The sequence below is a fragment of the Plectropomus leopardus genome, chromosome 6 (genome assembly GCF_026936395.1).
Source record: "Plectropomus leopardus strain MGB_pleo_1.0 chromosome 6, ASM2693639v1, whole genome shotgun sequence".
Taxonomy (NCBI): domain Eukaryota; kingdom Metazoa; phylum Chordata; class Actinopteri; order Perciformes; family Serranidae; genus Plectropomus; species Plectropomus leopardus.
Genome location: NC_142181.1, coordinates 17,413,011 through 17,437,322, shown reverse-complemented (window position 1 = coordinate 17,437,322; position 24,312 = coordinate 17,413,011). Strand labels below are relative to the sequence as shown.

At 40.2% G+C, this 24,312-nt stretch overlaps 1 protein-coding gene across 1 annotated transcript in view; it reads left to right on the top strand.

Moving 5' to 3' along the window:
• The window catches only part of gosr1 (golgi SNAP receptor complex member 1), a 30,029-nt gene extending 5,797 nt beyond the window's left edge, over positions 1-24,232 (top strand). Inside the window, exons 6-9 of the mRNA XM_042486688.2 lie at positions 6,195-6,269; positions 19,416-19,445; positions 23,062-23,144; positions 23,581-24,232. Coding sequence (XP_042342622.1) covers positions 6,195-6,269; positions 19,416-19,445; positions 23,062-23,144; positions 23,581-23,705 — 313 coding nt within the window. The 3' untranslated portion in view covers positions 23,706-24,232. The remainder of the gene's footprint in view (positions 1-6,194; positions 6,270-19,415; positions 19,446-23,061; positions 23,145-23,580) is intronic.
• The last annotated feature ends 80 nt before the right edge of the window (positions 24,233-24,312 follow it).

Sequence of the window (24,312 nt, the reverse complement as noted above, 5' to 3'; positions counted from 1 at the left end):
TCATTAATCTTTAACTTGTGGGACCAATGCATTTCTATTTTTGAATAACCTCTCTCTCCTGAATTATGAATGAGAGTGCAGAACAGTGGGTTTTTGTCTTATTTCAGTTAAACAAAGTATTTGATTTCAGAATAATAAAACCTCTTCAAACCCGCCAGATTGCCACTGAGCTAGTTCTAAGCGGCTTAGCATCACATATCAAAATACTGATAAATATTTGAAGTGCTCCTAATGTTTAAATGTGTCCTATCTGTGATTATTTGTAGTCCTTTGGTCCGTCAGTCAGAAGAATTGAAAAATGTATCAAAATTTCAAACATTTACATGTGAAGTCCATTTCTTACTGTGCATGCCAACTTTGTTTGTCAAACGGATTGCAGTTCTTTGTATATTACGTCAATTTTTTTCGTCTTCCTGCACAGTGTTATTGGTTATATTGGTTATTGCTACCTTGTTGGCTACACAGTTAAAGTGTCCCCCATCTTTTCTGTGTATATTTCACCCCAGGACAGCCCCTGGTACAACATCCCCCACTGTTGAGAAGTCCAGTTGACTCTGTCATGTGTCTTTTCGGGCACCATTCTACAAAATTGAAAGGCTTTTTTTCTTAAAATCCTGGCTCAGTGACAGGTTTTATGTAATGTGATGTATTTTGGTTAATATTTGGAGTACAAAAACAGCATTGACATATTTAGCCCTCTTTTTAACAGTGACAGACGGAGAGGGATAGCAGATAAACAAGGGGGGCGTGTTTTGTTCATTTGCTAACAAAGGGGATTTCATCCCTCCTCAAATCATCCTCTGGATATTCAACATGCTATCAACAGTTGTACCGGCCGCTTTCATGTTTTCTATAGATAGTGCAGAAGTGCTTAGCTTGCTTTTCAATGGAAGAGACAGACTCGAGTTGTTGCTGCTGCTGCTGTTGTTCATAAGATTATTATTGTAGAAAGGTCTCTTTTAATGTTAAGATTAAGGAATTTTGATGATGTTGTTGACTGAGTTGAGGAGGAATACACACGTTTTTCCCTCAGCTGCTTTCTTTCTTTATATGTAAATGAGCACAGTGTTTGGAGAGTGCATTATCTCTTATTTCACAAATGTTTTTATTTAAGTACTTATTTTAACTTTATTTAACTAGATAAGTCAACTGAGAACCATTTTTATTTACAGTGGCAACCTGGGAAAATAATTGCGTTCTTTAAGTTAACTTTAGTTAAAACTACTTTTATCAATGCACCATCGAGCCATTATTTCCAAATGATAATTTGAAGTCACGATGCACATTAGCAAACACATTACAGCTTTATATCTACTCAGTTAGTGCCACCCCATGGGGTCAGCACTACATGCAACAGTTCTCTCAATCTTCTCATTAAAGCAAATTACTTAAGGAGTGTCACCGACCCTGCTAAATAGGCTTAGTGCTGATGAATCTAATGCATAGAAATGAGCCAGTCATGTTGACCCATTGCCCAGCCTAAGGATGATTAATGTGCCCAGGGGCTGCTAATGAGGGAACCGTCTGATCTTACAGGTAGGGGAATTACAACTGCGGCTGTTGTGGCGCATTGCAATGAGCTGTTGAGTCATGCTTTACATGAGACAATTTCTTTTGAAGAGCTATTTGCCTCTAACCTCCCTATTGACCTTTACCGGTGGTGCATGGGAAGGTAATAAGGTAGGACTGGAGAATATATGAAAGTAGTCGATCCTAGACAGCTGAAAGGCTAGCTCATTATTTTTCAACACTTGATCCGGTGAACTGCCTCGACTAATGCAGCTTGTGAGGAATAATAAAATTATGAGCTAACTTTGTATTGCTAAGACACTTTTCTTTGGATCCTGTCAGATATGCGTACAGAGAAATTCAATGATCACAGTTTTATTTAGGTTTACTCAGTAGTGTTGTCTGCAACAATATCAAAATTGCAATGAGAGTATTACAAAAAAAACCCACAAAAGTATTTTCCCTGTATCACCAAAGCAGGGCTCAGTATTTTATGACTTTGTGATTTTATCAAACAAAAGCCTGAGATTGTTTTGTTCTTGGCTTGAGCAGCCAAGTTTAGAGCTTACACCACAGCAACAGCATAATCTGTGTAGAAGTGTTAATGGCTGCAGTTTTAAATCTTTTTAATGTTATACATTACGGATTAAGATGTATTTGGAAAGAAGAATGTTAAAGCTACATTAGGTAACATGAAAAAATCTGTCGAAATTACTGAAACTGACAATATATCCTGAAAGTTCATGAGACAGTTGGTTTGTGAAAAAAACATTTCTCTGTCTCTCCTCTTCTTACTGCCTCTATTAGCCTCCTCTAGAATCAACGACGGTGCACCCAAAACAACCAATCAGAGCCGAGTCTCCAAATTAGCTGTCAGTCGGTCATTGCTCGTAAACTGTGGTGAAGCTACAGCGTTAATCCAGATTCTGTAAAAGCCTTTTTTTCACCTCAAATGTTCTCAGAAAGATGCGTTTGTGACCCCTCCACCATGTTAAATCCAGTCAACTGAAATTCCAAGCACCACCCATCAGACAGACCAACTTTCTCATTTTACAGCTTAACAGTTTTTTTTTATCATTGTCACCAACTACAATTTTAAGGTCAGGTCGCTCTGAAATCAGTGGGCTGTCTTGCCTTTAACACAGTGATGGCTGTCTCTGCTGCAGCTGAGTCTTTAGTCTCTTTTGTCAGGCAGAGGGCAGCAGAGATCTTGAGCTTGGAGTACACCTGGAGATTTTCGTGTGTATGTGGGTTGTTTACACTGCACACACAAAAATCCATACTGATTAAAACAGTGCACACCGAATAATTTATGTGAGCACATGGGCAATATGACATTTTGTCAAAAATGTGTCAGTATCTTCCAGTGTGCTTGTAGACTCTGTCAGCGAAACATGTTCTCATGCAAGCACACACAGACACACACACACACACACACACACACACACAGACACAGCTGCACCATTCATAACAATAGAGTGAAGCTGAGCTCAGACCGAATGCTCCCTCTTCTCCTGCTTTGATTCTAAATGTCAGCAACAACAATGACAGCTCGCTTGTGATTTACACCGGTGCCCTTTTAAAAAGCCTCGCTGGAGTGATGAAGCTGCCTGTCACTACAGGCAGTTCCAGCCCCATACAGGCATCAGCTCTGCTGGTGGGGCGGCCAGATTGGGCTCAGCCACTGTGGAGTGTGCTGTGTGTGCACTGAATATAGAATTTCCATTCAACGGCATTGGATGGCGTACTGGGGATGAAGTAGGCACATTTGTTCTTGGATCGCTCACAGCAAGCAGGGTGGGGTAGGAGGGTGGGGTAAGATGTTTATGGTATATGTGTGTGCATACTCTTGTATGTTTCACAGTTCCCCCTCCTCCCCTGCTCTGTATCTTGTTGTAACCCAACACGAGGGCTTGCTGTCAGCTGTTCAGGGATGCTGATAGCTAAAGTTGCATCAAGCAAAAGAGAATGGATGTGATGTGTTTGCTCTGTGAGTGGTATAACAACCCATCCATTAAGTCTGGCTGCTTTGCTACTGGATTCCTTAGAAACAGAACACGTCACGTCATTTCTGCTCCTTTAATTGCCCGAGATTGTATGGTGCTATCAATATGTGCTTGGCATCAGTGGAGTCTTATTTATTTTATGTTATTTATGATTTTATTTTGACATGGGCCAGTGCACATTAATACACATTACTGTAAATGTGCCAGTGTTAGCCAAAAGCTAATTTTCAACTGTTGTACCTGGGCCAGGTTGAAAGTACTTGAAGAAGACAATTCTACATGACAGAAGAAAATGAATTGGCCAGCAGACACAGTATGTACACAAAATCTAAAACTTAGCAGGAAAGGAAAAGTTCTGCACAAGATATAAGCATTAGCAGACAGGACACAGTCATCAACAAAACAATTTACATAGATAATGTGTAAAATAGTAGAAGAAGTGTTAAGGCCAAGCAGTTCCTACGCCCTTTCCGTTTGAGCTGAGCCAGCCCTGCGCAGAATCGATCACCGGCCACTGATGTGTAATGCATGCCAGTTATATTTGTGTCCGAGCTCGTCCCGACTTTCTCCGGCGTCATGCAAAAGTGGACGCCGATAATCTCACGAGGCGGCCACAGATTTTAGAGCCAGGTGCCTTAGTTGCTTTCCATTGACTTCAAGACCCCAGGTGTGATGGTGAAAAGCTTGTCTCAGCCGATCGAACTGCTGATTGGTTTAGATGTTGACTCAGCAGTTTGACGTTTCAGATAAACTTTTTATTTTTGTTGAATTTCAGAAATTTCGAATGTATTTGTCTTATTTGAAGGTTTACTCTGTTAACAGAGTGCACTGCATGTTGTGGCTGATGGTGATGTTTTTCAGTCATAGAGACTAAATACATTCATTATGAACATAATTACTTGTATATTAACACAGGACTGTTTTGATTTTTTTTAAGTGGGGCTATTTAATAACATAAAGACTTGCAGTAAGTAGCCTGAGTGGATGTGAGGATTCTTAAAAATAGCATCTGAACAGATGTGAAGCTCTGACTATAGGCTGTCTGACAGATCTGCACCGAAAGCTGCTGTGTGTCTGACTGTTAGACTGATGTTTTTGATTTAGGTGATGTAGTTTAAGGGTGTCAGGTGCACTCAGCATATTTATATCCAGCAGCAAACTGATATGATGCTGATTTACATGAGAATTTATGTAAAATGAAGGTTAAACCATGAACAGATATTATAGAACACCTGTACAATGCTATTAGTTTACTGTGTCATAATCACAATAATCACAATCGCATCCCTCTATTGGCTTCCTGTAAACTTCAGAATAAACTTCAAGATCCAAACATGCACTGCACGACCTCGCCCCCAGTTACCTATCTGATCTCTCTGTTCCTTATGCTTCTTCTCAACCACTCCAACCCTCAAATCTTACTAACTTACTTACTGTGCCACCCTGTCATTGCATTCAGCCAGCCATTTCTGATCTGCTCCACTACAACCATGCTGGTGCCGTGTTTGCTGCGTTAAGTTGCTGCTCATGCAAACCAAGTATTTCCTGCTGCTGCTGCTCCTTGCTTCACATTAAAGGCTTTCCATCGGTGAACCACAAGAGGGCTTTTACTGTAAAGCGGTAAATGCAGTGGGATTGGCGCCGACTGCTGTTTGATAAAAATGGGTCTACACAGAAGTTATACCGTTGCTTTTTGTCAGTGGCTTAGATTAAATATTGCAATGAACAGTAAAATATAAAGTAGTCACAGTGAGCTGATAAGATAAAGAGCTGTAGGCCACACTTGTTTGCTGATTGTGTGAAACTCCACCACATCATTAAGGTGAGCAACATTTTTCACTGTACTAATAGGTCCCTAATGTTCAGTGGGATGGGTGACTTCAAAGAGCGACAGAAACAAGACAAACTAGCAAGCTATTTTTACCCTGTGGTCTTTTGGCTGTGGATGAAAATAGGGAAATAAAAAGTGTTGGTCAGGGTTCCAACGGATCATTAAAAAGACTTAAAAGGCATTGAATTCATTCATCTAAAAATAAAGTTTTAATTGGTATTAATATGTCTTATGTCAATCTTTCAGAAGTCTTGAAAATGCTAAGATATTGCAGGTAGGAATTTATGAATCACTTTTTGTTCTGATGTTGCATCAGTGGCTGAAAATCATCTGTGTGAATGATTTTTTTATTTAATCCATATAACTATATACAGCAGAGCGTACTTTCGGATGATTATTACGTTGGCACACTGTGCTCGTGCTCGTTTTTCTCCAAATTTTGTTACTTTAAAGTTAGGCTTTCATTTTATTCCAAGTGGCATTAAAAAAATTCTTAAACAGTCTTAAATCTAACTTGCCTTAAACTGAAGGAACCCTGGTTGGTGGTGATGAATAAATAAATGGGTTGCTATTCAGATGGCCTACTGATGTGAACAGATGAGAATAATTTGTGCCAGGCATACTGAAAAAGCTACAGCCGATGCTCAGGCTCAAGGCTGTCAACTGTCAGTTAACTGTCAGCTTAGTCTGTTAGGATCCTAAACAAAGATAGTGAGCTCTGGATCTTTTTTATGTTTTTGAAAACTGCTATTCTCTCAGTGTTTTTGAATGTCGTGTCACATTACACAAATAGCATATATGGTTATATGACTGCGTTGTTTACCTGTGTCTCTGCCTTTTCTTTTCAGGACATACAAGAGTGGCTCCGGGGTCAACAACAGAAGAACAGAGCTGTTTCTAAAGGAGCATGAGCATCTGAGAAAGTAAGTTCCCATTAACTGTCATATGTATTTGAAATAATTAAGAATCCAGCTTTTTAATTGCATTTGGAGCAATGTTTTTAAAGATATTTGTATGTTAGTTTTGGCATATCAATTCTAGCAGTTCAAAGAAGATCTTAAATGCCATTTTCCAGAGCCACACAGTCTTTTCTTGATGAAGCAATGACCTTAATCTCCCAGAAATCAAAGCTAGTATAACTCATCTTGATGGTGCAGCCAAGCCATTTGAAATAACACCAGAAATCATTGCTTTAACGGATGCTTGCTTTGATAAGCTCTGGCACCCGTTGGCACTTTATCTCTTCATGCTTTTACTCTCTAGTAGATGGAAAGCCACTTTTTCATGACGTTGCAATCATTAATCTAAGGTTTGTTGTATAAATTACGACAGAGAAAATGTAGATTAGATGTGAGTGCTTTCCTGGCTAGAGGATATTTTAAACAACTTTTCTGTTGTACTTAATTTGCTGGTGAAGAAAATATAGATTTAGATTTACATGTGTTCTGCTTTATTATATGATTTGGTGTCTTAAAGCTGTAAAAAGTTAGACACACTTTTCTCACTGACACAGTAGGTCAAACCATGATCTGCCAGCAACCTCATTAGTGTCCTACGATCATTTGGCTGACTCTTCAGCACTGCAGAACTGCATGGGGTTGCAAAGTTTGTGAAATCTGTATGTGTGTACCTGTGTGAGAGGCACCCTGTGTGGAAAATAAAATTGAATGTCAGCAGGGCACACGCACTCAACCAAAGCACAGATAAAACTCAGAAGAGCCTCTTACATTGCCCAGGCTTGAGGATCCCATCAGATAATTTGAACACAGCAAATACAAAGCAGTCTGATTGATTCTCTCTGTGGCTAAATGTTTGTTTCCTCTTTCAACCTCCCAAAGGAATAATACCTCAGTTATTCCCCAACAAATACCTCTTAATTCATTTTAGAACAGGTTTACCTGGTATGGTATGGTATGGCATGGCTAATGTTTGTTTCTAAATTTGTGAAATGAACAGGGATTTATAGAGTGACTCATATACAAGGGATGAATTCAACAACATAACACATTTGAAACACGGTGCAGTAATAAGATAAATAGAAAACTAACACGATAGCCTGGCACCGCAGTGTTTGAAGATTTTTGGTGAAGACTAATGTGGTTTTTTATTGTTCTATGTGCATTCTACATATGTAAGCGAGTCTTTTAAAATTTGGCTGACACAGAGATGTTAGAGCAGATCATTTGGCCCACCAGATCTCGATAATTAGATGCAGCAAAAAAAAAAAGAAACATGTCAAAGGGCAGCTTTTTCGACAGTAATACCTTTGTTAACATACAGTATGTGCATGTGTGAGGGTTTGTGGGTATAATGCACATTTGTGTATATTTGAATGGGTGAGTGTGTCAGATGACTGCAACACGTGTAATTGCATGTATAGAAAAAAAATTGCTTATTTTTTTAGGGCTAAGCAGTAGCAGTTTTCAGGGCCCTTGCAAGTTGTCTTTTAATTTCATGGCTGGAAATTGCATTGTTTTCAATGGGATCAAATATGACTTAGGAAAAATGTGTTAAGTGCCATTTTGGTTCCTTTTATCCCTGTCACTACAACGACTGCCGTGCTTTGTGGCAGTAACATAACAAGGTATCTGTAGCATATGGTCAGAAAAATATGATTGTGCAGTAATCAATGCTTCATGTTACCCATTGTTGATGGGTGGATACAACATGTCTTGGATTTAATTCAGAAGTGTATAGCTGATCAGTTATTGCAAGACAAATCTCATCACAGCACGAAGAGAGAGTCACATCTCCAACACCACAAGTCTGTCGCTGCGTTGGTGAACTTGTTACAGGGGTTCACCAATTAAACTTTTTTTTTTTTTTATCATCAGTAGTTCAGTATAAGAAGAAGAGTTGAGTGGTCACATCAGTACTCAGTACTGACTGTAACCCTGAACTGACGTTCAGGACTCTGAGGAAGGAGGTTTACCAAGCTATGTAGCTGAAGAATTTATTGACGAAGTTTAATTGCAGTTCTGTCAGTGTAGCTCCACAGGGGTTTCTAAGAGTAGCGTAAATATTCAAATTTCATCTGATACTCACTACGAGGAAAGACCCAAATGAACGCCTTAATGGATTCATGTACTGTAGCAGAGAGACAGAGTCATTATTCTTGTTCTGTCAGTACAGCCCGTTTCACACATGCAGTTTATCCCTGAAATGTTCAGGAACATTTTCTGCATGGGGCCACGTGTACAGGAGCAGCGACTGATATTCAGGGAAATCTGTAATGCCAGTTTCCCACCTCAGGACCCAGTATATTTTCAGGAAAATGCCAGTATAGCTGTGTTGTAAAGAAAAACTGCAACAGGGACAAACACAAAAATAATTTTATCTCTTTGATGAAAAATGGAGCAAGCAAACCAATCACTAGACTCTACTGGTGAGGGGAGTGTGCATGCGTGTAGGGAATGCGTGATGGAGAGAGAGAGAGAGAAAGAGGTGATGATGAATGTGGTGAGATCAGACAAGTGAGGGAGCAAAGCAGAGAAGAGATTTTTAGCTGTGAATTATCCAACAGCAGTGAATGTAGAGTTTACAATTCATGTCAGCTCCTCAGGACCAACAGAAGTCCCTCGTGTCCTGTTTCCCGGCTGCTCAGTGTGACGACCAGGGTTAACTCTGGAGTGATCGACTCAGGGACAACAACACAGTGTCTCCCTGAAAAGAAAGGGAGAAGGGAGTGCCCCTCAGTCCATGCAGAGGGTGAAATTGAACGCGGGCTGTAACAGTTAGAGATGCTGTAATGTTCAACAAAAAAAAACAGAAATGATTCTCTGCCACATGCATGTAGACCCGGCCATGTCTCATCTTCTTCATTTGTTGAGTTTTATGGTGGTTGTCCTCCATAAATATTGCATTGCCACCATCTGCCAGCCTGTCCATTGCTCCATCTATTCCAGCATTACCATAGCATGTGTGAAAAGGCACAAGACATAAATGTTCCTAGCTCATGTGTGAATAGTTAAGATCACTCGCAGTGCCTGAAAGGTTATCCGAGAAATTAACTTGTGAAATGGGCTTAAAAAACGGCCCTTAGAAATCAGTCATGCTGTTACTTGTATCTGTTGTGTGTCTTGTATTCTAGCTTTAGAGAGGAAGGGAAGATAAGATCATCTCTTTCCTTATTAATTCAAACTGGGCTCCAAATAGTGAAACAGAATACTGATTAAGAAATAATCTTAGCAACATGAAATGAGAACAGTATTGGCTGCCGACACATTGTGTTTAACCTCCTCCGACTTCCTGCAGCCAATTGCATTCCCAACAGTCAAGCCCTCGTGCCAATCTAGTGCAATTGATCGGGATCCTGTTAATGAAATTATCTTATTAAACCACAACCCATATTGTAGGGCTTCCCCAGACCATTGACAAAGATGGCAGTGGAAGGAGCAGATTGGAGATGAGGATCGAGTTACGCTTGATTGATCCTATTAGGGCCATAAAACAGGAAAGAGGGCCTTCAGAGAAAAGGACTAAAATGTGTTAGCAGCCAGAGAAATGGTCTGAAGCCTCACTGAAGGCAGAGAATGGATATTCAATAAAGATGAGAGATTTGAGTTAAGATGCTCTTTATCATTTGTCATGCTCCCTGACAGTCTGTGATGCTCTCTCTTCATGAAAGACAGTGTTTTGAATAACGAGGTGTCCCTTATGTGAACTTACAGGATACAGAAAGTTTTTTTTTTAGATGTTTTTTTAGACTGTTAAGTGTCTGTGGAGTCATTTCGCAGCTCAGCTTGTGATAAAACCCTGTTTGTGCCCTTGGCTTTTTACCTGAGGCAAGTGAGCCAACATGAGTATTCATCTTTTCTGTCTCTACAAGGCTTTTAGGGTGGATGATGTAATGTATGATCAATATAAATTTGAGACTATAAGATACTGGCAAGTGATGGTGGTACCAGCATTGCCAAACTGATCAGCTAAGACTAATCACTTCCCAAAGAGAAAAGAAAACAAATCCCTTCCAGTTAATCTACAAATTACTGCAGGAGGTGGGGTGTCTGCCAGCCTGCATTCATTCTCAACAAAACCTCATAAGACGGGCATGCCCATATTAATTTTTAAGATAACCGCCACAAAGTTTTTGCTTGTAGTGATGAAGCTTGTCTAGTTCCTAATCAGTCAGACCAGCTTATACATTATGTTTGAAAAGCTGTCAGTGCAGGAGACGGTGGTAAATAAGAGCGACACTTTAGGTGCTTTCAGACAGCGAGCGGCTGCTGCCAACATTGGCAGGGGCAGCAAGGATGGGGGGGTGCAGCTGCTGCTGTAGCGTACATACACAGCTATTTGGTGCTGCGTTTCAGAGTTTAAGATGGTTCAACGTTTTCAATTTGCCACCACAGCTCACTACAATGTGCTGAGATTATACCAGGTGGATAGCAACAGTATACAGGCTGGTTTGATTTCGATAGCCTGACACCCAATAACTGTGAACTCGCCAGTTAATTTTTAAGGACAAAAAACAAAGCGCAAATAACATTGCCACCCTACTCAGTAAGTTGCTTCATTTTGAGCCACAAACCCCCTTTAGTGTTGTTAACTATGTTAGAAAATACATAGAAACATGAATGACCAGTTAATGAGGCTTATCCCGCACATGATCATATTTGTGATAAAGTATGTAAATGAGCACAGAGAAATACAGTTATCCATATTCCACTATACATCCCTAGGGATGCATGATATTGCCGATATGCAATATAACGATATATAGCAACTCATTTGGCTGATAACCGATACTGTTTTGATATATCCACATTTTTCACCACTTAATTGGTGATCTTCAAGTCTCTTCTGTTGTGGAATTAACATTATATTATGCATACTCTTATCTTTATGGCCCACCAGCAGAAGGAGACATAAAATACAATGCTTTTCAGGGTTTTCATTCATAGTTCAAAATAAGAAAAATCCTTCAACTTAGGGTTGATGTTTTGCACATGCTCAACTTATCAGCTAACAAAAAATTATATATATATAGGTTTGTGATATCAGCAGAAATCAGCATGTTGGTTGACTTCAATATTTCATTTTAAAGCCAATATCTGCAGATACCGACAACGTGACGATATTATCATGCATCCCTATTAAAAACTTGATTATAAACGGTTTATTCATCATGTCCATGTAAACACACTCACTGCTAACAGTGCTAGTAGAGCTAACAGTTAAAGGGGATTTGCAGCTTAAAATTGAGCCACTTATTCTGTGCAATGCCTATGGGTTGGGATGGCTTTACTTGCAGTAATCACCCTGAGCAGTGCACTACCTCAACCTGAGTAGCGCAGGGCATAAAACTGAAGAGAAGAAAACTTAACAAGCCAACCGACATGCATGACCTGTCTAAAATATTCTCAGGGGTTAACCATTAATCGGTTACATGTTTGTAATATTGTTAGGTAACTTGAACTTGATGCTGTTAAGTTATTACAGCTAGTTGCTACTTTAAGTGCTGCCGACATTTATGTCATCTTTTAGTCCGCCTTATCTCTGTCTCGTTCTCCACCCTCTTTCCATCTCTCCCTGCCATAAAGGTCAGTGTTCATGAATAAACTAGAAGGAGGGAGGGGCAGGTCCATTAAAAGTTCATGTTGTATCAGCTCTAATGGTAGTGGTCACTCTGATAAGGACTTCCTGTCGAACAGAGGATTTTTTTGACACAGCAATGGTGCCAGAGCAAATTTACATTTCACATTGATGCACATTTGTTTGAATATAATGGTCTGTTTCTGCATTTACTTGCCACCAACAGAAAATACTTTGTTCAACAGATTCATCATAGAAATGTAATTGACTGAAAGTACCATACATGAATTTTTATAATTACAGGTCTCAGGTATTTTGGTGAACTTAACTCCTAATGTCGATATGTATTCAGTCTTGCACCCTCTTTTCCCCCAATAAACCAGACCTTTTTCAGTTCAGTAGGAAAGCAGTTTATTTCCCATCCAAATAATTGAAATGCTCAAACAGCTAGGAAAAGCACATATTTATGGGAAAAATAACTCAGACTTTTACTTCCAGAACCCTGATGGCCAATATAACCCTGTCCTCTTCTCCAATCTGCCTCACTTTCTGAGAGGTCGCACACGTAACAAAATGTAATATCTTCTAAAAACAGTGTAATTTGAAACTGTGTTGTGTGTGGTGCATCACGAGGCGATGAAAAGACTCATTTAACTGAAATCTAAAATTATAGGTGTTTATCAGTGCTTTATCGTCGAAATTGTAAACAAAATATTTACCTGCTACAGCGGCCAGTTGCTACAGCTTACTTTTTGTTTTTACTCTCTTTTTCTCTGTTTCCCTGTCTCTTCTTGTCCCCTAGTTTGGGACCCTTGCTTTTAGTCTGTGTGGCCTGTTGCCCATCTTAATGAGTTTGATCTGAGCCGCCAGCTTTCTGATGTGCTAATGTTATCAGTGGAGGAAAGCTCTGAAGATTTGGGATAAACTGCCACACTGCTCTCTTGCTCACCAAAGAGATCTAAATCAGTTCAAAGGTTCAGTCAGAGGTTTCCCACCAACAATGTGAGAAATGTCTTGAGCATTTTGGATCAGTACATTTCTGTGCTTTGCTTCTTAAGATAAGCTGTGAGAAAAAAAACTGCATACAAGCATCTCAATGAGACTGCTTCTATGGAGTGCATCAACCATGTCCAGCTGGTTAGCTCACCAGCTCAGTCCATTATGATCTATCTTACATGTGTTTTCCTGTAAATACGTAATAAGGATTCAGATCGTGGACCATTTGATTCCACTTTGTCGTGAAAAGGAGACACCTTTTTTTGCTTAATTGATTCCAGTGGCTTTGAAGTGTTTTGCTGCTCGCTGGGATGCGCTGATTGTGCTTCGGACGCTTGGTGTAGTTTTTGCCCAAGAGTCTCCCATTTGAAAAATACTCTCTCTCTCTCTCTGAGAAGGAAAATATTCAACGTCATCACAGGTATATCACTGCTCTCCAGTCATATCGGCCCTTATTTACAACAAACGTATAATAAAAAACTGGCCATACAGTCATTTACACACACATCTAGGCATTTAACAATGTGGATGTTAGTGGAGGCTATGATCAAATCTTATGTTGGGCATCAACATGTGTGTGCCAGTTTGAATCAGCTTGGACTTGCAGTGCAGCAGAGTAAATCTGGCTTAGTTTGAGAATCGTTATAGACCTTTTTCTGAGTGGCAACTAAGTATTTGCAGCCACATATTAATCACTCAAAAATGTATAGCCTTTTAGGGAATATATTTTATTAAAGCCTACAAAATTAAATTGCACCTGTAACATCAGCGTTTCCATTTCTAGCTCAGAGGAGTTTCTCTTTCTGGCCATATTATGCTTCTTTATTGGGACTTTTTCATTACCATCTTTGGACGTGCCAAGTCAAACCATGTTGCGTAGATTTGTGCTTCCTTTGTCAGTTTAAACATGCTCTCACCTCTGTCAGTGTAGGAAACCAGAGGGAAAGGTGTTTTTAAAAGTCTTTGTGTTCAGCTTTCAGTAAATTTGTAGCATCTAACTGAATCACTGTGGTTTTGTAGTTTATTCTATTTTTACTTGAGATATCTGCTTTATTTTGCTGTTTCACTTTCTGTTAAGTGATGCTGCAAACCCAACATTTCCTTATTTTGGTGCTTCACAATAAAAGCTTTTACATAACAAAATGCAGATGGACATTTATTGTGAAAAATATATAGGAAACTTAATATATTTCTCACTGAATTAGCGCAAGTTTATTAGGGTCTTTTTTTCAATATATGATGAAAAACACTTGTAGCAAAAATAATGGGGGATCTTTAGTTATGGATCAGCCAACTGCTTTTACACATCATCACTCAAAACAAGCTGTCATCAATTAAAGACACACCCCCAAGTGGGTAGTCCTGTGGTAATGGAGGCGCAAATCTCTGCAGAGCTGGGCTGATGGGCCAAACCAATTCAAACCAAGCCGAACCAGCCAATGGCTGTGGAAAAAGGGTTTGTGTCGTGAACTCTGGGCGCAAGGCCCCTCAACTGTATATTGGGGCGGGATAGTTAAATGACGATTGTTTTCAGTGGCAACATTCATCATTCCCACAGTGTGATTAATGAGACAAGAGCATTTCATGAATCATGCGTAGACACTATTCATAAGTGTATTCTTTCCTGGTTTGTATGTTAGACTGATAAGAGGGCCGATGTGTGGGGCCAGGCCCCACCAGCTGTCCTACGACAAAAACGGAGTAGATGGTAGCAGTTGTTACACATTGTTTTTTGATACAACAGACAAGTAATACTGCTTAAACAATATCACTATGCAGGTTTTTAGATTTGTTTTCCTGCTATTTTTAATTGTGTGCTCACACTAGTACATAGAAATGGCAGGTGATTTCAAAGTGTCTGCCAGTCTTTTTTCAAAATGTTGCATCCAAAAAAAGAAATCCCATGTCCCTACAGATTCCCAGCATTAACCGGATTCCTGTATTAATTGGCCAAAGTTTGTGAATGGCAGCGTTACTGTAAAAATCATGTCTGTGAATCTCACCGTCTGTGCGCTGTGCTGAGTATGTAGCTCTGAGCTTTGATTTGTGACCACTTTCCTCTCTGCTGATGCAGTTTGCTCTTTGTGACTGCTGCCAAGATTCACTGGACTGTTTCCGAGGCAAAGTAATTAATGTTTCAGTTTACCTGGCTGATTGTATTAGTTGCTTCATATTGTTCTGAAAGCCAACCTGACTGAGCATAACTCTCAGACGGTTCCTGCGAAGTTTTTCCTTTCAGGATACCACTTCAATAATCAAATATTTGATGAGTCAACAAAAAACAAATCTATTATCATTCTGATTATCTATTAATCTTTGTACTCTTTTAGTCTTTGAATGGTACCTGCATAATACAGCCAATACAGGCACAATTCTTTTGACCATTGATCATTCCAAATGCAAACAAAAAGATGGATTTAGGCATGTGAGTAATAAGCAGTCTGCGTATTTCTATGTTTTTGTGCATGAATGACAAGAGAGGGCAAGGAAGCATGTGGGTGAGAGTGGATTGATACATCACACTGGTAAGGGCAATTAGCTAGGAGCTAATGAGCGATGTAATGACTGCAGCAAAATGCCGCTGACCAGGGGAAAACGGAAGGAACCCACTCAAAGCTGAAACCACAGAGGCCACATATATAAAAATGTGATTGCACAGTCAACCTCACCACTACAGCTGCGGCTTGATGATGAAGGAAACAGAACGTAAATCTTTTGCCCCATCTCATCTCTGCATATAAAAAACTCTATAAATCAAGGCTTACCTCAGCTCACAGCCTCTCAGCCCTCCTCTCTTGTGCTCCTCAGCTCATGATTTATATGGTGAACACTCCCGGCAGACAGACAAGTTAAAGGTTTAGTTTTTTCTGTCAGTCCTTTGTATGTCCCTCGTGTTTTTTCTTCCATTATTTAAGACTGGGGTCATGCGGCTCGGTCATACGCCTGACAACATTCTACTGTCATAAGTTTTGGGGGTTTTCTGTTTCAGACATACAGCCTGCACTGATAGATCTTATTTGCTTAATAATCAAATAGGCCTAGAAAGAAAGTTTTTTTTAAAGGCCCAGTGTGTAGGATTTAGGGGTAATCAATTGGTAGAAATGGTATTAGATATTTATATTCAAATAGGAATAGTTGTGTTTTTGTTACCATAGAGGGAGCCATTTATATCTACACAAGGAGCAGGTCCTCATTTACGAAGATCGCCATGTTGCACCACCACGTTTCTACAGTAGCCCAGAACGGACAAATCAAACACTGGCTATAGATGAGGCCAGTTGCATTTTTTGCAGGTCGGCCACCGTTCTTATCTTCACATTTGGCACACGTGAGACGTGTCAGTTTTGCAGCGTCACATCTAGACACTACTGAGTCCTAATGTTTCACCTTTAAAAGGCAAAATTCAGATCAAATGAGGTGTCTGGACACAGTTCTCAACATGAAGGTGGCTGAGCCAGTGGCTAGCAGCTAATGGTGCTAGCTCCATGAGCAACATTAAACAGCCCTCAGATGTAACAGTGTTAATTAGAGGAGAACTGGAGGGTGGGAGCTGTGCTTATGCTATGACACAGCCTGGACATTAGCACTAACCACCATAAGAGCGCAGTGCAAAATGCCGGTGATGAGCTAGCCGGTGCCAGCAAGCTTAAATTTCAACACTCAGAGGGAGTGTGACTTCATTCTCTGCTCACAACGCCATTACTCCATTATATCTGTAAAGAGCAAATAGTGGTATGCAGCAATGTTATATTAATGCTCTAAATGTCACATACTAGGGTTGCAACTGTATACCGGTTTCAAGGTATACTGTGGCATACTGGATTTAAAAGAAAAAAACAAGAAAGAAATGGATGCAGATTCTCGTCTTTTTTTTGGTTATTTTCAAAAAGGGAGACTCTTTGCAGATGCTTGCATCAAAAACAATTTCAGGTCTCAGTAATAATAATAAAACAATCTGTTTTAATCCCAAAATGGGTCTTTGTAACTGAAAATAATAATTCTGTAACACTGTGATACCGTGATATTTTGGCTATTATACTCTGAAAATCTCATAACTTTGCAACCCTATTGCATACAGAACCTCTAAGACTAAAGAATAGTTGTTGCTGGCCTGGTTTTTGTAAGACTCCAGTGTGCTTTGCATCGCAACTACCCATACTTGAAATATTCTTTGCTGCACCCACCTGCCAGCCTTCATTCTTAATGATGTGCCATTTACCATTTCACCAAATGATTCGATTCCTGTGAATGACTCAATTTCAGTGTGACAAAGGCAATGGATATATTACAAACTGCTGTCAAATAGCACTTTGGCGCTTGTGTGCAGAGCTGTGATCCATTAACAGAGGGCTGTCCAGCCCGCACTGTAACCGTGTGGTGAAAATTAGTGTCCAGTCTTACGGGCAACATTCTTGGGATTAAAGCAATTAAACCCAACAAATAAAACATTTACTGGTTGATGTTATTCCTGTTTGGCCCATGAGCAAGAACAGGACCCTAATATTACGGGTAATTAGCAAGACCAATCTCAATGATTACACCAATATATCACCCAGAAAACGGTCTGTCCTCTGAGGAATCAGTTGATCAATACTTTACCACATAAGCGACCTAAACACGGTCACTTGTGTGGCCCACAAACAACTGAAGTTCAAATATCTTGATTGTATTGCTTGGTTTTGCACATGCTACTATATAATCTCTGGTCTGTGTGAATGAGCTTTGCAGTGCTCCTTCTTTAATAATGAACTAGCTTTTCTTTAATATTATTGCGTTCTCCTTGAATTCATCATTTTTGATCAACTGGATCTTTGAAACTCCTTTTAGGCCTGACCAGCATCTGTTGGATGAAAAAAACTGTTAGCTCAGCACACACACTTAAAAACACATGCATGTACACATGCAGAGCCACATGATATGTTTTCCCTTTACTTAATTAAAAAAAAAAAACAGCTGCAGGGCAGAGATGGGGCATCACATTGAATGTAAGGAGACCTACAAACTAACTCATCCATCTTTCTCTTTAAGGATGCTTCCATTTTTTATTCAAATCTCACCTGAAATTATGTGATAAAAAGTGGCATGTCTCTCAAGGCCAAAGTAACAAGAGGTCAGTCAGAATATATGAAGGTTGCAAACATTTGGAACAGGTGTACAGGACAGGGATCAGTTTAAAGAAATACCTCGACCCGTAAATGACCACTTGTATATTAGTTACTCGCCCCAGTCACGCTGAATTTGTGAAGAAAACATTTTTCCTCACATGCCTCCAGTGAACGAAGAATCCAAAAACAAGAAAAATTCTTAATGAATTGAAGTCATCACCTGAAACTCTCACACAAGTCGTGCAGTGTAATCCACAACCGCTGAGCCTCATTCAAAACTTTATAAGAGAAAAACTACAATCATCAACACAGAGTTGGGTAAAGCCCTAGACATCCCTAATAATGAACCTTGATATTGTCAAGTAAGGGTATAAAGAAAAGATTTAGATAAAGGTAGAAGATGGTTGCGCTTCGACAGGAGTCTTTGAGAGACCTTCCCTCTCCTCCTGTAACTTTGGTTGGATACATAAGGATGCTAAGAGCTTAACAGAAACCACATATGGAGCTTGACGAGGAGGATGTGGAGTTGCTGAAGGGAGGTTGAATTGATGCTGAGCTATGAAATACAATCCCAGCAGTTTTGTTTGTTTGGTTTACTTTAGTTCTCTGAAACATTATCCAAATTGATTCCAATTAGGGAATAAACGACTGAGAGCATTGTTGTTTATGAGCAACCCGAGACATGAAACTGGTGTTACAACATTAGAGGTTTGTGTGTGTGTGTGTGTGTGTGTGTGTGTGTGTGTGTGTGTGTGTGTGTGTGTGTGTGTGTGTGTGTGTGTGTGTGTGTGTGTGTGTGTGTGTGTGTGTGTGTGTGTGTGTGTGTGTGTGTGGCGTGTGCGTATTTGCCTTCCAGTATCCTCTGTAGGACAAAAGCAAGCATCTGACACCCCCTCTTAAGTGTAGCTATGCAGAAGCTCCAGGATCCGTACGGCGAATTCCTCTCTGGGTCTGCTTAGTCCAGGCTGCCTGTCATTGTGGGAATCATCCATAAGGAGAGATAAACTACCGTTTAAAACTGTTGATTGTCCACACAACATTTTTACAAATATGACTTTATGATGTTTGTGAGAATCAGCACAAGCAAAGGAGTTTAACAACAAAGAAAGACGTGACCACACTGGAATTAATGGGAAGATTTAAATTGTGTTATGCTGTTTACTGCCAGACTGGTCGGACAGTCTCTATGTGGGAGTTGCTCAGATTGATTGAGAGAGGAAAAAAACAAGAATATTCCAGTTCAATGTTACCAAGTAATGTGATCAGAATTCAGTATCGATCACTGTCAATTTGAAACTGGTACCAATAATTGCCCACACTAATTTATTTTTTTTTAATAACCATTTTATGTTTTGCTTCAGTGCCTCTTAGCAATATCTAACCAGTGTCTTTATCTTTTTCTCCCCTCTCTCCTCTCCTAATCTTTGTCTGTAGTTCGGACCGACTGATGGATGACACAATAAGGTAAGGCTTTCTCTCCTTCAGATATGGGAAGATATATATTTGCATAATGTGACACCTTCCACCTTCTTCTCCATTGTTTTATATACTGCTGCATGTGACTCAAAAGCCTCAGCATGTGCAGCCTTCTTGTTATTGTGCTTTATCCCGAAGCAGCCACTATATCTACTATGGTTAAAAATGCTAACGCTGAGTAAGGAAATTAATACATTAACAAAAAATAAATCTGTCCTCTTAGCAGATGTCAGTGTTGACAGGCTGTTACTCGTGACATGTTGCCAGTCAGATAGTGCCGTGGACAGGACGTTGTTGAGGATAAAGAACAGTGACTGCAGACAGAGTGGCAGCTTTAGAGCCAAAGTAGAGCATTTTCAATTTATTACATCGGTTCAAATGAAGAAAACTTCAGCGTTGATGATGTTGACCTCATCACAGCACTAGTGCTCCTGAAGAGTTATAGCTGACTTCTTCCCCAAAAGGTTTTATGTGTAATCAGTTAACTTTTGCGTGCCGTTGCCGATTGTTTGTACTGATGATTCAACTGGAAGAGTTTCATGCACATCAAAGTCTTGCAAGTGTGCCAGCTGCAGGTCCTATGTTATCATGAGTGTATAAATGAACAGGAATGGCACGTGCCCAGAATCGGGCCTCCCACTTCACTGATTTATAGTTACCATCCATCTTTCACTAGTCCCGGCTCCTTTCCCTCCCAGCAGACCTGCTCAAATGACGAATATGTTGCTCAGGATTTACCCCCCTCCCCACCCCCCCACCCCCCACACTGTTTCTGTCATCTCTCTCCCCTGGTCCTCTTCCAGCGTTGCCTTTTCTATTTCCAGTCCTTACATCTCGTAAACCATGCTTACCTAAGGATTGGCTGGGACAGCGGTCTGATTGGTGGATTTTGTCTCTGAAATGGTGATGATGCTGTGTGTTTTTTGTTTCCATGCTGTAAATTGCTCGTTTTCACACAACCCATAGCATTATTTTCTACAGCCCTTCTCTGTGCTAAAACCAACTTTTTTTCCTTTAATTTGTTTATTTTGTATGCTAATTGTGCTATGTCGTGTCTAATTAGGTAATTCTCAAATACTTATTTTCTCATTTGATCATGAATAAAATGGTCTAATTCAGATATCTCTCTATCTGCATTTTGAGCACAAGTTAAAGATCTAGTGTGCAGGATTTAGTGGCATCTAGTAATGAGGTTGCAGAAGCGAAACTTAGAAGCGTGTAGGAAAACTATGGTGACTGAGGCAATAAATACGAAAATGTGAATGGCACTATCTAGGGCCAGTGTTTGGTTTGTCCGTTCTGGGCTACTGTAGAAACAACATGACGGACTCTGTGGAAGAAGACCAGCTCTGTGTGCGGATATAAATGGCTCACAGTAACAAAAGCACATCAGTTCTTATTTCCAGGTGATTATAAACTAATAAAAACATAATTATGAATATTATATACCATGTCTGCCAATAAATGCCCCTAAATCTTACACTGTGGCCCTGCTTCCTGTTTTTACTTTATTAGGTGATTAAAAAAAGAGAAGCACGCAGAAAACTTTTCACATTACCATTAATGTCTGTGGAGTGCCCTCTTCCTGTGCCCTTTTTGACAGCTCAGACCCTAATTTCCATTTCCCCGTGGTGCAAATCATGACAAAAACAACCTTGAAACAAATGCTTAGACAGGCATTTTTACAGAATAAGCTTTTTTTCATGTGTCAAATGTCAAACAGATTGTAAAGCCCTTTGAGGCAGATTGATTGTTTCTTGATTTTGAATTTTGGAAATAAAACTGACTTCATCTGACATGATAATTGATAACTTTGAGAAGACCACTTTTGACCACTGACTGATCATATAGTGTTTGTGTGTGTGTGTGTGTGTGTGTGTGTGTGGGGATCTTTATCCTCCAGCTCTGATTTTCATGAGCTGGTTAACATTGACATAAAGGCCCGTTGAGGTTGCTGGAGTCAGCAAAGTGTTTCTCCCTGACTGAGGAGAACACGATCCCCAAAACACTGCTCCAGGCCAAGACTGCGGACTGTCAGGAGATGCCATGCCCTCACCCTCCCACACACACATGCACACACATAGTCTCCATAGGCCTGCTGCACATCAGCTTTACCAGCCAAGAGTAAACAACTGTGATGATTTCATTTATTTTGTTTTGACCTGCCTCCTCTGGGACTCTGTCACTCTGGGCTGGGAGGAGTTTGTCCCCTGTGGCCGGTGCTTACTGGTTCCAGCCCTGCTTTTACAGAATGCTGCTATACCAACTGTTTTTACCATATTAACATTATACTCAGTATTTTTACGTTGTCAGGTGGTTTAGGGGGAGCTGACTCTTTAACTCAAATACTCCCACTGTGGAGGGCTCAAATGAGGGCTCAGTAGCTGCCATTGATTATTGTGTGTAACAGATGCCACAGAAGACAAACATAGAGCCTGAAACTTTTCCTGCCAACTGCCCAGCTGCACTTTCCTGCACTGAAAGTTGCTGAGGGCCAAGTTTGACAGCAAGAGAGCTACAATATCACAGCAACTCTATACCTTCCTTCTACAAGCCAAGGTGGCTCACACACATACTGTAGGCACCTAAGAAGAACATGATAGAGCGTGATAGTTTCACCTCAGAATGATTCCCTTCCCTTCTGAGCATGAAAAGGTGCCTACACGCGTGCGGTTGCTAAATGTCCGTTTTTAATCTTTGCTCAGGAGGATATAAAGATTTGCAAACTGTCACAGCCCCATGTGTGAGCATGAATGTGTATTAGACGGAGTCAAATAGGCGACAACACATATAACTTCTTTCAGCAGGCAAATATTTGATTAATATCCTAATTGATGTTTATTTAATTAGCAGATTTGGACTTGCTGTATTCAGATGTGACACTCAAGAGTCTGAATCTCTAGATGTGCTGCAGCTGAGCAGCAGCTACGCCGCACCTGAGCAGCTTGCTGCTCTAACCTGTTACATGGGTGCCCGAAAAAAAACAACAAACAACAGGTTCTGCGCTGCTAATGCGCTGCTCATGCATCCTGTGGCCTGGGCTTAAAGTAGTCATTAGACAAAGCAGTATTGACAAAACCTGAGCTGATAGTCTACTGTTGTTATGGTTTTAGTCAGGCTCATGCTCATTACACAAAGCAAAAATGAGCATTGGCAAATTGAGAAAATGACTGTCGTTTCCCAAACGCTCAGTCTTACTCATCCACACGGATACAAAGTAACAGGAATTTTGACAAACCTGCTCCATAGAGGATTTTTTAAAAACTCAGTTTTATTAACCTAAAACTCTGTGTGTGGTAAAGATGCCAAAACACAGAGGAAAATATTGTTTTGCCTCTAGATGGGGTACTAGAGATTGATTTTTGGTGATGGAGCATTTTCTGCTTTTATTTTTCTTCAAAAGACATATTTTAAGTGGTTCTTTTGCTTCCCTTTGTAACATCAAACTCCACCACCTCTTGTCCTTTAAACTGGAAGCTCATTTCTCAAAAAAAATTAATTTCTAATCATGCATGACAGTCAAAGTCACTTTACAGCAGTAATGACTGCAACCACATGCATTATATTAGCACTTCTTAACTTATTTTTCTCTCTGTTTCTGTAGTATTGCCATGGCAACCAAGGAGAATATGACCTCCCAAAGGGGAATGCTGAAATCCATACAGAGCCGGGTCAACACGCTGGCCAGTATCCTTTATGCCGTGTATGTGCATGGTTGTGTGGGGGGCACCAAATAGAAGAAAGGTTGCCAGTATGAAATCACCACTGTTCCTTCAGAAATCAATGCTCACATATTTCTTTTCAGTGATGGAGAGTGGCTCTTTGTTGTCAAGATTTATAGGAATGTACCAGGAAGCGGCTGGGTCATTCTCCCAAATTGTCCTTTGATTTTTTTAGGGGTCAAATATGCAGGAGGTCATAGTAAAGGGCTACAGCAGAAGGGGAGCTTCAGCAATGCACATTGTTAGTTTATACTGGCACTCAGCTTCTTTACATCTCCAATTCAAATCCTGAGATGTTGAGTGTTTCACACTCAGGAAGGTTTTCGCCAGATGCTTTTCAGTGTAGGATGTTTTTGTTCAGGAAATTAGTTGTGATCTTTCTTAACTTGTGACTCTCCCAGACCGTTTCCCAACCATCAACAATCTTATCCAGCGAATCAACCTGCGGAAGAGAAGGGACTCCCTCATCCTTGGCACAGTGATCGGCGTCTGCACCATCCTTCTCCTGCTCTATGCTTTTCACTGAAAGCAAATCCTGGTGAAATCTTTAAAGGAGCAAGATTGATCTGCTCTTTGTAACATGGGAACCCCCAGGAGACTGAGCTCAGTGATTAGAGGACCCTGGAGGCTCCTGAGCAGAAGGACATTCAGTTGGTCCAGTTCCTTGATGGGAACAGATTTGGCCAACAGGAACTACTGAACTTGTATTTAGCAGTGGGACAAATGGAGGGCTGCCAACAAGTGAATGGAGACCAAAAGTACAAATAAGACTTAATTTTAATCAATTATATTGATAACTCACTTGGAGAGAAACAGAAGGAAGTGTGAAGAGACTGAGAGAACGTCTGATGCATAATTCTTTTTCACAGGTGGAAGGATTTTTAGTTGAGTGGTCCTTTTAAATTGATGAAGTGGGATGCATTGGTCATTGTGGGCTGTAAAATGTGAATTAATAAATTATTCATATCAGTATGTGCAAAAAGGTGTGTGACACGAGTAAATACTGTACACTCAGACCTTGTATTTTTCAGAATATATGACGGGAAGTAAAAAGTGTATTTGACTTTCTCATTTCTAAACAACTTTACCCAGCAGGATATCACAGCAGGGCTCTTTTTTTCTCTGTCTTTCTT